Genomic DNA, 15612 nt, shown 5'->3' with positions numbered 1-15612 from the left:
GTTTGGACTGTTGTGTCTGAGGACATCTGCTATCAACATTTCAAGTGCCTTACTTCATTACTTCTTGAAAATAGCCTCGATTTCTGTGTTTATTCCTCCCATGCTTTGAATAAAGCATTAAAAAGCTAAACCTTGTTTTCCAGACTGTAGAAGCATCATGCAAGGTAATGAAAGAAGACGGCTCCAAGTGCTAATGTTGCCTATCAAACATTAGGCTAAAGGCTTTGTGGGTATCCACCCACATAGCATAATATGTGGCTTTTTCACAAGAATTTCAATGCCTTGTTAAGGAGAAACTGTTTTTTTTTCCCCCACTTTCTCCTCAGTCTGCTGTAATCTCTTGGATGACAGCACAGTGCTTTTAGATCCAAATATGCATGTGACAGAAGGAAAAGTATCAGAAGCTTGTTCAGTAGAGTTTCAGGCTTCATTCTCTGTATATTCAGTGGTCAACCAAAATAGATGGCTGTAGTACTTTCAGATGTACAGAAAAACCTTAGCTTTATGAATATGTAAACCTTTCATTGACTTTGGCACTGAGATGTTTTTCATGGTCTTGGAGAGCTTTGACTTATGACCTTGAATCTGGAGACATGAAATAAATGCGTGCATCCCTGTTCTAGTGCTCCATCAATAGCCAAGTGACCATGACAGGTGTAGCCTGGGGAAGAAACAGAAGCTTTCATAAAGGCTTAAACAGCACAGCTTGAAACCCTCAGGAAAAAAAAAGCAACGTGGAAAAGCAGCTTCTAATAATAAATAGGAAAAAGTGATATAGTTACAGTTCTGAGATAGGAAAAACCCTGTGTTTTGTTTTTTAAGGAAGTCTTGGCAAACTCGCAGTGAAATCTAATTTCCATTGTAGGATCAGATGCTAATAATAATCCTGTAAGTCAGCCAGCATTGAAATATTAACCTAAGTTTAAATAATAGCATGAAGGTTAATATCCTTGGCAGGATGGTTGTTGGGTGGATTTATTGATTTCTGGCTGTTGGTAAGTTATGCTCTTATAAGAGATTTTTATCCTGTCAGACTTCCCTTCTGTTTTGATGTTATTTGCGAAGTTTTCTCTCCTGAGGCAGTGAGGCTCTAGGGAGAAATAAAAATGTTTCCATTGCGCAGGGAAACAGTAGCTGTGGTCATGGACTCATTGTTTTCTGTAGGGATGCCCTGTGTCTTATTCCTCTGAGTGTGTGAGATGAGGCAGAGCCAGTGAGGCACTAACATCTGCCACGGGAAGGGAGATGAGAAACCTCACCACTGACGTGTGGAAGCACTGTGGACCATATGTAGCTCTTGTTATCCTTTGGAAGGAGCTGAGGAACTTCCTCTCTCTGACTTTCTACAGTTAGAGTTAGGTGTAGATGTGAAGGTTTCGTACTGATGTAGTGGTTAGCTCCATATATGCCGAATACCCTGAAAATACAACCATTGTGGGAGATGAAGGGGCAGTAGAGAAAGTTTGTCAAGCATTCCAGAGCAAATCCTTGAGGGTATACACGCCCATATGATTTTTCATATGGAAATCAACATGACCATCCATATTATGGTGCGAAGTATTTGGCTTGCAGTGCTGCTGCAGCTGCATCCTTGCACATCAGGAAGGTTCTGATGGCTGAATGCAGGTGGATTTACTCAGTGAATCTAATACTCCAAATTTTTCAGATGGAAACCCTGGAGGCCAAATTCTTTAATCCATTTCAATAATACACACAACTATGAATAACTCTGCATAAAGAATGCAAGTTTTACCATAGTGGCTTACTAAAGTACTTTATCTCCATCTGTAAGATGCTGTCTCTGGGGGAAGTAGCATAATTTTCATAGAGTGGCCTTTCCTAAGCTAATCAGTTACATAATAGTGTAACCACACTAATACAATTATGTCACTGCGTATAGTTATATTTGGACTGTGCTGGCATTTACCACCTATCACTTATTAAAGGGACTTAAAGTACAGTTTGTCTTATGGAAAGCCATGAGGCTATTCGTTAGTTAAAACAACTTTCCATTACAGCATCTTTTGATTATATTTTACTTACTGAACTGAGAAGTTCTATCTCTGCTTGAGGCAAAGGCAGAGAGATGAGATGAGTAGTCTGACCAAAGTGAAGTAATTAAATCATGGAAATGATTCATACCTGCAGAGATGTACTGCTGTAGCTCATAACCTCATCTGGTAGAAACTTGAATATGCTTAGTCCATCTCTAACAGGAAATAATTGTATGTACATTGTTATACAGCCATGTCTAGGAGCTGCGAAGCATTCCTGTCCTTACCAGGGATGTTTCGAGGCAACTCTACATGTAGATGAATGACTACCCAAGGTTGAAGAGGACATCCAAGTTTGTTCTAACCACTTTTTTATTTTTTTAACCTTCTCACAGAGACAAGGAACCGGTGCTACAAATGGAAAAGACAAAACATCTGGTGAGAATGGTAAGGATAGATTATATTTCTTGTTGGGACTATTGACCTAAGTTGCTTTCCATTGTCAATATAATCTTTAAAGACAGTTATCAGACAGCTAGAGCCTTGGCTTGATCTCTTACCTCTTGTATCTATCTGAAAAAAAGAAGGGCTTCAGTGCATATGTTCAAGCCATATACCAGGCAAAGACATTGATTCTGAGCTTGTATTAAGGTAAACAGAAGGATTTTACAGAAGTCAATGCATGTGCAAATGAGGTTAGTAAAAGACAGTGTTTGAAATGTGTGAGAAAACATGACATATTTTGAGCTAGGTCATGTATAGTTACTATATGAATGAGGAAGATGAATAAAAGTAAACTAATAACAAAGATCTTGCTCATAAACAAATCTCTCTGGCCTGATCCATCCAGCCTCATTTTAGCCCTGTAACTCAAGAGTTGTTAGTGTCACTTTCCTTTCTTTTCTCTCACTGAATAAATAAATGGCAGTTCCACACTAAGTAATCTTAGTAGTAAATGTGTAAACACTTTTAATCTGATCTGCTGCATTTTTTTCCAGAAGAAACAAGGAACATGGTCCAAGTCCCAGGATACCTGCTTTTTTTTATTGCCAGACAAAGGCAGGAAGGGCAGTTAAAACCCTCACTATGGTGCCCTCCATTTTCTATGATGTGCAGAGTACAGATATTTCTAGTTTGGCAGCAGCTTCCAGGGAAAGATCCTGTGGCAAACAGGTTGCTAATGTTGGCACTGTGTATAGGTGGGGTGAATCGGGACTCGTGCTCCACTATATTCTCCAGTACTGGGGAGTATGGACTCCAGCACAGTGGCAGGCTGGAGCTGATTTCTGCCCCTCAAATAGCATAAACCAATTATGACTGGAAAATGTTGACTTTTTCAACATTTTCTTTCTTTCAGGAGAAAGAAAGAAAACCCAAATGGAACTTTCAGGGACAGCCACAGTTTTGTAACTGAAATTTCATTTTCTTCCTGGAGGAGCCAAAGGCATTTTACACCCAAATGATCAAAAATCGATTCAAGTGCCATTACCACAGGAAACAGTTTTCAAAGGAAAACATTTTGATCAGATTAACTATAGATTCAGCTGAATATGAAGCAGGATCATTCTGTAGACAGCATAAACAGGACAAGGATGGAGCTCTGCAAATGTACTTTGTTCTTGTAGTCCATCTTGCCTAGTGAAAATAAATGCAAGTCTCTTCTCTGAAAAGACCAGAGCCAGATTTTTCAGAGATGAGATCTGAACAATTGCTTTGGGTGTATATTTTGGCCTTTGTGTTGGTCTGAACAGAGTCTTTGAGTCCTTTGAGGTAATGTATCCTAAGACATTGAGAGATATCTTTACATTTAGTTTTCCTGTTAGAGAGAGGTGACTTTCCCATCAGGGCTGTTTGCATAATGTTATAGTAAATGAAATCAGTAGACAATGTTCCCAATATGATGAAACACAACGGGTGGAAAAAGGAAATAAATATTTTGGCTTGTTTTAGCATCTTGAATTAGTGGGAACAAATATGCCCTGACAGCAAAGCCATTTGCATCCTCAAGGTAACAAAAAAGGAAAGCAAGTAAAATTATGCTACTTATTCTTTGGGCAGCTGGAAAGCATTTTTTTCTCTTTACTGTTTGAGCACCTTATGAACTGAGCTCATTTACCTTGAATCTCATTACAAATAATTGTCTTGTCATTTCAGTTTAGACTTACTGATCCTGTAGTAGAGTTTTTAGAGATACATTTTGCCTTTTTTTTTTTTTTTCCCCTCAGAAGGAATTCTGACTGAAAAGGGGATGCATCATTAATTTACAATGGACATGGTTCTGGTTAGTTGTGGCCTACTTCTCTCTATGTTATAGAGAGGGGTAGCATTTTATTGTAGATAAACCAATGTTAATTATAGGTGTCAGAACTTTCAACCTGAGATTAAATTCTAAATCAAAGATGCAGAAGACATCTAGCTCTTTTTCTTTATTAGCTTATATTTTTTATTAGTTTAGATAGAATTCAAGCAAAAATGTGATTTAATCCCCTGGAAAGTGGGTGTGCTATAAACTTGCCTGAACACATAGTATAGATGTTCTATAACATATTTTTGGCAAAAAATCTATATTACGTAGATTATGTCAATGTTTTAATTTTTCCATTGTGGCTGTTACTACCAGTGAATGCTAATGTTTATGTCCCTACCAAATCTAAGTCTTTCCATTCCTTAAAGGGGAGGAAAAGATCAAACAAAATCCGCTTTCTTTTAGTATGAAAACGGAGTTGTGCTATGAAAACAGTTTGCAGAGGAAGCTTTATATCTGGTCACTGCTCTTGCTCTAGGTTATAAAATTGGGAATAGCTGCTGAAAATTAAACGTCACAGTTGAAAACAACTGGCATCTTTATTTCAGAATTTTTGATTTGCACAGTGAAGACATTGCTATAGGTGAAGTTTTATTCATGCAATGTTTATGGAAAAGGAATTTTAGGTCCAATGGTGAGATGGCTTAAAAAAAGTGGAAAAAATAAAACTATGACCATGACAACTCTCCTCTCTCTCTCTCAAGATTCATTCACTCTCTCAAGTGTCATTGCTGTCACTATAAAGCATTCAGGAAAATTCAGTCTTAACCACTACTATAAAAGGAGTCTTCAGATATCTTCCTTTTGCTATGTTGTTAAATATTCTTCCAGACTGATAGGTGGGAGGTAGAGGGGACAGCTTTCCCCTCTATTCTTCTACACCACTAGGCATTAGCAGGTGGGATTCCCTTCCAGAATACTTCATATAATATACACCAGTGCATCTGGTGTTGTGGAGGAACAAGCCCAGTAGTTCTTGAAGCTTTATTTGTGTTGCACTGAACAATCACCCGGTCAATCACTCACACTGGAGTTAATGGCAAAGCTCTCAATAACCTCTCTGGATCCTGGTCAAACCCCAAATGACCATCTTGACCTTTTAAACAAGCAGTAGCTTGTCCTTTTACAGGTTATGATCAAAAGCAGATGAAGATTCAAGTCTTCCTAAGGAAGAGGGACTATTACATTACAAAGTGCTATCACGATTCATCAGCTGCCAGATGAAAAGGCTACTGAAGTTTATAGAAAAGCTCCTGTCAGCATCAATAGGCGGCACAGTATATTGCTGAGTAGCCTTTCCATGCAATGTATACTGCATTTCTGTCTGAGAAGTTTGTGCAGTTTCATTCTGCTGTCAAAGCAAGGGAAACAGATCAGTTTTCCTTGGAGGAAATTAGTCAAAGGATTATTAAAAAAAAGCACCATAGCAGATTGTAATTTAGCAGTAATGCTATCCATATAGAAGCACCTACATAAAAGCTTGTAGCTATGTAACTGGCTGCCGCAGACTTCAGTTGGTCTTGAAGGACCTCAGTCTATCTGAAAAATATATATACTTTTGGATGTCCCATTAGGAATGTAACTTGTAAACTTCCACTGGAAGTGGTTGCCCCAAAGTGTCTTTTCCTCTTAATAGTTCTCTGCTCCTTGAAAAAATCAGCCAGTATTGATCTCAAAATTGCTCACAGCAGACATGGCTCCCTAATCTGCTCAATAAAGAAAATAAGTGAGGATAAATTGAGAGCATCACCAAAAAAACAATCTTATGTAATTTGCTTGTGTTGTGATGCATTGAGTATCAACCACATTAAGCTTATTTATGCTGGTGTAAAGTAATGCACACTGCACTTGCAATGGGGATATAGTTGTATAGTCTTGTCTCATCCAGAAGGCAATTTGGGAAGCTTTCCAAAGCTTTTCTCCCTCTCTGACAGAGGGAGACATGCTTAAATGGGAGCATTGCAGGAGAAGTTGGTGAAGCTATTGTTTCATAAAGTCCTTCCAGTTATCTCCTCAGGCCAAATTTTAGTGGCATCTCTACTATTCTCTTTTCTGTGGTAGAAAATATAAAGGGAGTGCAGTAATATTATCTGCATGTCCCTCTACCTTCATATGAATCCAATTTGGTCACATGGAATCAGCCTGGGATAGGAAGATACCATTTCCTTTTGGCAAAAGCATCCTACACAAAAGCAGTAGCCAGAAATGCTTCTTATTCCTCATGAGCTTACCCTTCCTATTCTTACTGTTTTGGCAATGGAAAAACTTTTTCATAGGCCAGCAGTTACCACTTCTCATTCTGTTTCATATTATTCTTCATATTTCCTAAGTAAGTTAAAAGTTGGTATCATACAAGCAGCTCTTCATAACCTAGCATATCTTGCAGAAATAATCGGTTCTGATGCAGTTTTTTCTGTCTTCAAATTTAGAAGCATCCTTTTCACTATTAATAAACCTCACACTGTCTCCTGAAAGTATGTAAGGAATGTGATTATTAGCTGATGTGTTTGTGAATCATTCTCTCAGAACATCAGATCTTCACCATTATGCATATTTGCATAATGTGTGTGTCTTCATGTGATGAATTCTGTAACTCTTTTGGGTCTACATGAAATTGAATTGAATGGTTTTGCATAGACATCCCTGGCATAGTGGAGTAGATCCATTCAGTAGAGATGAAATGATTAGCTGAACTTAAAAGGGGAGGTCATTCCTTACAGTTTCTGCTCCCTGCTCTTGAATGTTTGTCCTATAGAAATGTGAGCTCTGCTTTTGAGGTGGTCAGGGAAGTATAAAAGAATAAATGCATTGTATTTCTCCACTCCTTGGGATATACCATGGGGCAGATTTACATAAGAATGTATTCTATGATTCTCTACTGTTTATGTATCTTCCGCTTTTTCTTCTAAAATGGAGTAGTAAATCTAAATGCTTCTAGAAAACATTTACAGTAAATTTTGCCATGCTCTATTCATCATGCATGTTAGGATAGTAATCCCTTTAGTAAGACTTCCTGGAAGAGTACATACATCTAGCAGAGTAGCCAACAGTCCATTAACCCACTTCATTTACTTAAGGAATCTGGGAAATTCTGCACTCTGTGCACATTGCACTCAGAAGAATAAAAATCTTTCTAGGTGCAGCAGACTGAATAATCATCTTCACAGTTGTTTATGTGGAGTGCTTAGCTCAACAGAACTTTAATTCCTGGCTTGTGTCCAGGATCATTATTATAGTATGCTTTATACAAATATTTGTGGTAAGAACTCAAAATTAATTTTCCACTAAGATTCTCCAATGACCTTGTAAAAGATGTACTGTTTTGGGGAACCGCCTTACAAATAAACTTATTTGTGGAAAAAAGATTTTAAAAAGAGAGGGAGCGCACACGAGACTAATTTATCTAAATATTCAAATGAACTCATGGAACATACTTTGCTATATCTGCCTAGGTCCATAGGTCATGTTCTTTAGTTGCAGGAGAGGACAGTGACTGAGCTGTAGCATTGCAATGCTTTGTGCATCTTGTCTTTCCCACAAAACATTGCTTGTGTTGCAAAAGATGAAAGAGGTCTTGCAAGGAATTGCTGAATCGATGTTAAAAAGAAAAGATAATAATAAAAAAGCCCCTTCCAGACTCCTTTTCTCTGGCATTTTGCCCATGCAGCACCAGTTAGAAGTTAGGAAAGGTGACATGACACAAAACTAATTAACACCAAGTTTTTATGGCTATTAGGTTGACTGTTGGGAGTAAGTAACCTTGTCCTCTTGACTCTTTTCACCATGGTGTTCTGCTAATATTTTCTTGCCCCTTGGAAGCAGAGTTTAGCAGCATATAATCTCTGAGTCTGTTACCTAGTGTCTTTCCCAGTTCTTCTCATGCATGTCCAGAGCCAAATTCTGTCCTATCACATACAATCCCTGTAGTACCACTGGGATTTTAGATAGTGTAAGACAAGAAATAACTTGCATGTCTCTAATAGGAAGCCAGTCTCAACAACATTCTTATATGTATATGCAGCCATCAAATAATGTAACACCTTCACAAAATCTGAATACAGAAGTGTCTGAAGTCTCAGCATAGTTATTTGTGTTGTATTTGGTCATGTATAGATTGCTTGGACTTGGGTAAAGGCGTTAAAATCCTGGGCAAACTCAGTGCCATAATTCATCACTCAGACTCTTTCAGACCAGAATAGGGAGAAAAATTCAAAGCAAACAGTTCTAGACTAATCCTGTTGTGAGGCCTAGCTGTGTGGGAGTTGGCAGGAAATAGGCAGCCTTATCTGCAGAGGCTCAGACACTTTTGGGGAGGCCGTCACACCTAGCTTACCCAGAATGAGACCAAACATGTTTCAGGTGCTCTCCTGGAGCATACCTCTTCCCTTCCCTGAACTGGTCAGGGTAGCAAGGAATCATCTACTCAGGCACCCAACAGTTCAGCTAAAGACGGACTTAGACTTCAATAACAAGGCATTCAGATTGTTCACACATTTTCCCTGGGGATGTTGCTGACAGGAAGACAGGGGAATTATGCGTGAACTTCATTTCCTCTCCTAGGTGAATTTACATTTCTTGAGGCCAGAGATACGTGTAAGCTCTCTCTAGAGGAATGCTGCGTGCTTATTGCGAGAGTAGTAACAATCAAGGACCAGTCACACACACAAAAAAATTGTATCAACAACTTTTAATTATCTATCAACAAAAATTCTCAAAACAAGTTTTTTATGATCCCTTGAGATCAAACAGACACCTTCTGCATTGAAATTTCGCATACCCTCATGAATGACTATATGCACACTGGCCATCTGGTTTCTTGGCAAGGATGTCTGATGGAATTTAAAATAATGAGTATATATGATTTAAACTTAAATAATACTTGTGATAAAGGAGATAAAAATAAATCATTGTCTGACCTATCTGTTTTATTCCTGTGTATTGCTGCATTTCATCTGGTAATGAGAGAAGCTTCCAGTTTTCAATGGTTGAGTAGAAGCATCTCAACAAGCATCATTTTAAGTTTCATCCATTAACAGAGCTCGTCCTGTCTCTGGACTTCTCTGCAAGTTTTCACTTTGTGTATGATTAATAACTACTGTTGTGATTCAACCAAATAAGTCCATCTCTTGGTGCAATGAATATAACACATTACATATGAAGGTGTTCATATGCTGATGCATAATGTTAATTATGTAGCTTTTTGGCACATTATTTCGTGGTGTTTCCCTGCTTAAAAATTGCATTGGAAAACAAAAGAATGATTTTCTATGCAATGAAATATTATCAGGAATGTAAATTAAATGCATAAATCCCATGGGAGGGAAAGGAAAGGAGGAAGACAACACAACCATACTAGAGTTATTTTAGCTTTTTAAACTCTTTTGTCCAACTTTCTTAAATATGATCTCAAAGTGTTTCTACCATTTTTTCCTTAGAGGTCCCCTCAATCCCCATCAAGCTGACACCGTTGGTATGGAAAAACTCACACTTAATGCTCCTACTACAAATATATCTATCTGGGTACTTATATGGTGCTCGCTACACTAGTAACTGAGTGTCTTCCAAGTATTTAAAAATAGAGATAACAATAACAATTCCTGTCTTAATCCCTTTCTTTCCAGCTTGCCACAAGAAAAACTTGATTAATTTATGGGAACTTCACTGCAAACATAGTGCCTGCATACTATTTGAGAGACTTGTTTGTGTGTGCCTGCTTGCATGTGATGTTCGCAAGCTGAGTGCATTCAAAACTTCAGCTGTATTTCTGAAAATATGAAAGAGAAGTGAATGTGTATATGTAGATATGTACAATCACTAACATGGTCTGCTCCTTCACATAGCCTCATGAAGCTCACTTGTATTTTAGTTTCAGCAGTAATGCAAGATCATGGCCCTGTTGTGTTAGGTAGCTCACATACTTCAGGAAAGCTTAGAGTCCTGGCAGACAAACCAGGTTCAGTAAGGACACGGAAGAAAAGTGAAATTGCCTGAAAGAATGGCACTTGGCAGTAAAACTAATATTTACTAAGTCCCAAGCCCAAGCTCCTTCAAGATACCATACCCACGTGAGGATGACAAGGTCCTTTCTCCTTGAGGTTCTGGATGTTAGAGCAGACTTTGCCATTACCTTGTTCTACTCTGGGCTTGGCCTTTGTCCTTACAATGACAGTATGACTTGGGCTCAGCTTCCCATGACTTTTGGGAATCTGGCACTTAGGAAGTGCTTAGTTCTTACCACACATCAAGGGGATGCTTGGGCACCTCAAAGGTGCTAGGAGTCCTGATGCTTTCTCAGAAGCTGGTCTGTAAAGATCAGACTAGGACATTAGAGAAAATGCCAGTTGTAAATTAAGGGAAAAAAAAAAAAAAGCTTTGGTGAGGCTGATGATTTTTGCTTTTTAGATGACTTATAAGTATGCTGGAATTCCTGTCAAGTGTTAATGAGGAAAGGCAGAACTGAAATTACACTGTTGACAAGTGCCATATTTCTTTTGGAAATCAGTCTGTAATTATCCATGTGCTGCTTGACTGCACCACGGAGAAGGAGACTTATTTTCTGTGACTGGCACATATCTGATGTGTGCTGGCTCACTTCTACAAATGTGCACTAGTTTGAAACCATGCTGTCATCGATACTCTGAGTTCTGCTTTGCTGCTGTTAGGAACCCATGGGAAGAACTCCATATTAATCCCTAAATGACCCCAATACAATCAACAGTGTTGCCCAGGAAATCAATCCGTCCTAGCATCCTTAAGGATAGTTTGGAAGCAGTACCAGGACTAGAGCCAAAGGCGTATAGAAACCAGCATACTTCCAGTAAAAGACAGTGGAAATGGTCTGACCAGAACCAGTTAAAGATCTGTCCATGGGCGTTTCCATACTCTGCCAATAGATGCTTAAAAGGCTGCAAGAGGTGACTGTAGCTCAGCAGCAGATTTTCAAATTTAGTGGAAGTAAAAAATGAAGGAGCAATACAATCACTGGATACCAGGATTTTCTGTCTCAGAAACATTGCTTTTCTTTTTTAGTGCCTTACTTGATGTGATAAGCTTTTGTTTTGTTCTGGTCTTGTTCTTTTCCAGCAGGCTCGGTTTTGTAAATGGAATGAAAGTGCTTTTCTACTTATGTGTTCCTTGCTTGTTAGTAATTCAATAAACTATTAATCATTTTCTACTGAAGATTTTTAAGATTTTAATTTATAGCACATAGCTGGCTTAACACACTTAGCTTGATGCCTGAAAATTAGCTTGTAATTCGGTATTACCAGGCTCCCCTGAATTTAGAATAGCAGGAGTGTTACAAATGTGATTAAAGTTTGTTGTTTAGCTGAGCTGGTGACAAAAGCAAAGAGTAATTAAAACTTCAAAAAGAAATGAGACACTGCAGCATGAACCAGTGCAACACCTCACTTCCAATGCCTGGCTTTTGGGGTGGTATTCAGCATCTTACGTAAAGCACCTGGGTTCCTGTACAACACAAGGGAAAGGTGTCTCAAAGGGGCCATTCAACCCACGTACATCTTAGGTTCTGAATCTAAGGACACTTGATTTGTTCAAGCACACTCAGTATTAGTTCATTTTCCCCCAGTCTGCAATCTATAAGGAATAGTAAGGACTGAGAAAAATACTATTTTTGAGGAGGAAATTTCAAGAAGATGAATTGAATAAGACCTGATATGCAAAAGGCATTCTGAGAATCTCAGTGGAAAATAGGGCAGGGTGTTCTGGGAGCTCCTGGGAGATACTATGGGTAGTCCAGAGACTGAAACCCAACTCTCAGCATATCTTGGGTTTCACATTAACATTACTTAACAGTGGATTGATTTATGACTAATCTAGCTGTATTCTGAGTATCTCATCTTTCATTCTAATTTATACGTAAGCCCCCTGAGACTGTTGGTTGACTCTAGCTGTGGAAAGCATTAATTATCTTAGGTGTTGGGAAACTCTGGCACTCTACAGGGACCAATTTACCCACTCCTTTAAAAGCTGCCAATAAAGAATGGGCATGTACAAATGTACTCATTAGTACAAACTAATTAAAATCCAGGCTAATTGCCAGAAAAACAATGTGTTATTGTAGGATTTTGAAATTTATTACGTGTCTGTACTCATTCAAAAGAAACTATCCCAGCCTCTCTGTTCCTAAGATCTCATATCCACACAGAGCTAAGAATCAGCCTTGTGGATTTCTGATCACCTTTGTACTCTGAGCCATGTCCACTTTTGCAGACGCAGTCATTTCTGAGGTCTTGGACAAAATGTCTCTTTCAGACAACTAGAGCCCATGACCTGAACATCTTCAGTGTTACTGCATGTTAATGATGCATTAGCTTCTGATGAACCTTTGACTGCTGCAGTTTGAGGTCTAGGCTAGCTTTGATCACTAGTTTGCTTTACGTCGGTAGCTTTTAAGGGATTTTTCTATTCATTGCTTTATATAGAGAATGGTCCAGCTAAGCAACACTGCACTCTCATATGCAAATAATTTTCACTAATAATTTTATCTTTTGGTATTCATAAAGCAGTTTCATTTCCATTAAAGTTGGCAGCACCTTGCATAATATTTTTTTCTGACTTCAGCAATTATTTAAAACAATTACTTCAGGCCCAAAGTTGCTGAGGTGTGAAGGTTCACTTCCCCCACCCCTCCATTTTTTCCTCCACACTGCAGCATGTGCCTCATTTTACCACAATCCAGAAGCTGCTTCTGCTTCATCATGTGATTCCTGTAGGAGGGAGAAAAAGCGGATAGGAAGGGGCACTTACATCTGTTGCAGTTACACCAAAACCTTATCCTGTTTCCATCAGGGCAATGGCCACTCTGAATACAGCACCTGGCACTTCTGTATCTGTATAGTGTCACTACAGCTTGCCCTGGGTATGTCTTAGATCGACTTTGAGACTCAACCAAATGACAAGCTCTGAAATTGGTAATTACCATTAAGCTGATGCAAAACGACATGAGCCTTAAAGCCCCAGGGTAGAGGTTCCTATAGACCCTTTTAGAGAATTTCTGACCATGATCAGGACAGGAAACTGGCTACATAGAAAACTCTGAGCTCTATTCTCTGCACATGTGGCACAGCTAAGCAGCAGGGTAAGAGGGGTGGGATTGAAGACAGCCTTCGTATTCTGGCCTTAGACCAGCTAGACATCTCTGAGATGAGGTGTTGGTGCTGACATACAGCATGCAGGGCTCCAGTTAGCTTTGTGCTCCATGCGAGGATGTGCTGGGGTTGCACAGCAATACTCCATGTCCTGCTGTATATACATGGATACTTGGACAGTTCAGATAAGAACCAGATCTCTTCCCTTTCCCTTCACCTCAGATGACCAGGGGCCAGAACACAAACAGAGAGGAAGTCTAGACGAAGGCTGAGGTAGCTGGATTCAAGGCCATTGGGCATCCTGAAGCAGCATACTCTTTGCCTAACAGCTAGGAGGCTAACTACTGGCAGACAGAACAAAGCACAGGTGTATTATGATTTTGTTCATAAAGCAGACACAAGCATTTTTCACTAGCAAAAAATCCTGGGTGACCTTTACAGTAAATCTGTTGGTAACTAAAGCTTGTATATCTCTCGTGAGGTTTGCCTCTGGGAGGTAAAGACATATTATACTACCCAGGAGAAGGTGGAAAAAAGCATTCCTGGCTTCTGTTATCAAAGAACACAGGTAGAAGATGTGGTTCCAGAGCCTTTTTAATGTGTGACAGCTGCCATGAGTGGAGGGCATGGAGCCAGGCTTGCCAGTGAGTCATGAGCTTCATTCTATCAATCAGCATCAGTTTGTCCATCTCAGACAAAGTTAAACCCTTGACTTAAATTCCTTTCTCTGTTGAATTCAGGTGAAAGAAATAGCTCTGTTAGACTCCAGTGCAAAGAAATCTGAAGATTAAAAGGAATCAGTTAACAATACTGTATATGCTGAGCACACAGGCCAACAAGCCTCTCTGTCATATGCATGCTGGGACTAGACTGTTGATGATTTTGACCTGTTCTGATGGATCTATTCTGTACCAACTGTGGGACTCCTTTCAAACTGTGACTCATACCATATGCTAGAGAAAAGCAACACAATCATTGTTTATGTATTTATGGCTTTCAAATGAGGCACCACATACATAAAAAGCAAGAGAATGTCCTAAGATGGATTCCTTTGAGGTCTCTGAGCTAAAAGATATCACCATTGTGGAAGAATCTCAAAAAGAAATTCTAATTTTTGGCTGTTCTCTCTGTTCCTCCCATACCACAGTCAGACCTTTTGAGCAATGCAATCTAGAGGCTATTCTCAGATGCAGCAGAATTAGTGTAGGCTTTTCGTTGGTCTTTATTCATTACTTTAAGAGGATTATTGCCGCTAACATTAGCGCTTTCTCTATTACATTCTGGACTGCATCTGGCCCATAGTGATTTGGAATAAGAACACTTATTTTCTTCCCTTTATTTATTCTTTTTCTTTTTGCAGTAGAAGACGCTGTACATAGAAATTGGAGAAGCCAGCCACATCAAGAGATGATACCATGTTACTAGTGGTTCTTTGTAGTTTCTCTCCTATCTCCCTGTTTGTGTGAACTTGTAACTCCCATTCTGTTCAGGTCTAAGTTTCAGGTTTTAATAAACCTAAATGCAAACTCATTCACAACTGCCCTGATTTTTGGAGTGGGCTCTATACAACATCACGAAGAAGCGATTATTTTCCCCTCCAAAGTATAAATAGATCCAAATTCACTTAAAACTTGGCATGGAAAGGTTTTATAACTACACTAAATCTGACTTTGATTTTAGGACTCACAAAATTCTTAGAAGATCGCAGTAACTGTCTAAGTTTGTAAGTTCTCCAGGACTGTACTGTACTATGAAGCATATTTTGGGGAAATTCTTTTAATTGAACTTACTGAGTGAAAACTAGCATCTAATTGAGCCTCAGCTGAGATACAGAGCAGCTGCTTCTCCTCAGCTGTGTATTTTGAGAGCTTTCTATCCAAGCGGCAGTGGGCTGAGAGCACAGCTTCCATTTCACAGCTTAACATTTCAGTATAATTGCTGAGCTAGTGAGTGATTCTGTCTAGAGCTGCCAGCATCCTCTTCCAGCATCGGGGATACCTTTTGTTGTTTTAAGTGATGCTGCCTGGATGCGATAAAACCACTGAAAACTTGACCAAGCATGCCAGAAAAACAACAACAACAGAACCAGCCTAGAATTCAGCTCAGGCAGTCCAAGAAAGCTTTTTATTAGTAGTATTTACAATGGCTTGCTTCAGGAGAAAATCAGATGTATTTGGTGAAAAAAAAATGTAATTGTTCTAGT

The 15612-nt window shown here is 39.1% G+C and overlaps 1 protein-coding gene across 1 annotated transcript in view; it reads left to right on the top strand.

Annotated features, from left to right (window-relative positions):
- Positions 1 to 1532: 1532 nt before the first annotated feature.
- Positions 1533 to 15612, top strand: part of PCP4 (Purkinje cell protein 4) — a 30350-nt gene continuing 16270 nt past the window's right edge. Inside the window, exons 1-2 of the mRNA XM_088539323.1 lie at positions 1533 to 1550; positions 2390 to 2441. Of these exons, the coding sequence (XP_088395449.1) occupies positions 1533 to 1550; positions 2390 to 2441 (70 nt within the window). The remainder of the gene's footprint in view (positions 1551 to 2389; positions 2442 to 15612) is intronic.

This window comes from Tinamus guttatus, unplaced genomic scaffold (assembly GCF_059628265.1).
Source record: "Tinamus guttatus ecotype Peru unplaced genomic scaffold, ASM5962826v1 Tinamus_guttatus_pri_ptg001602l, whole genome shotgun sequence".
Lineage (NCBI taxonomy): Eukaryota > Metazoa > Chordata > Aves > Tinamiformes > Tinamidae > Tinamus > Tinamus guttatus.
This window is presented reverse-complemented; position numbering and strand designations above follow the sequence as displayed.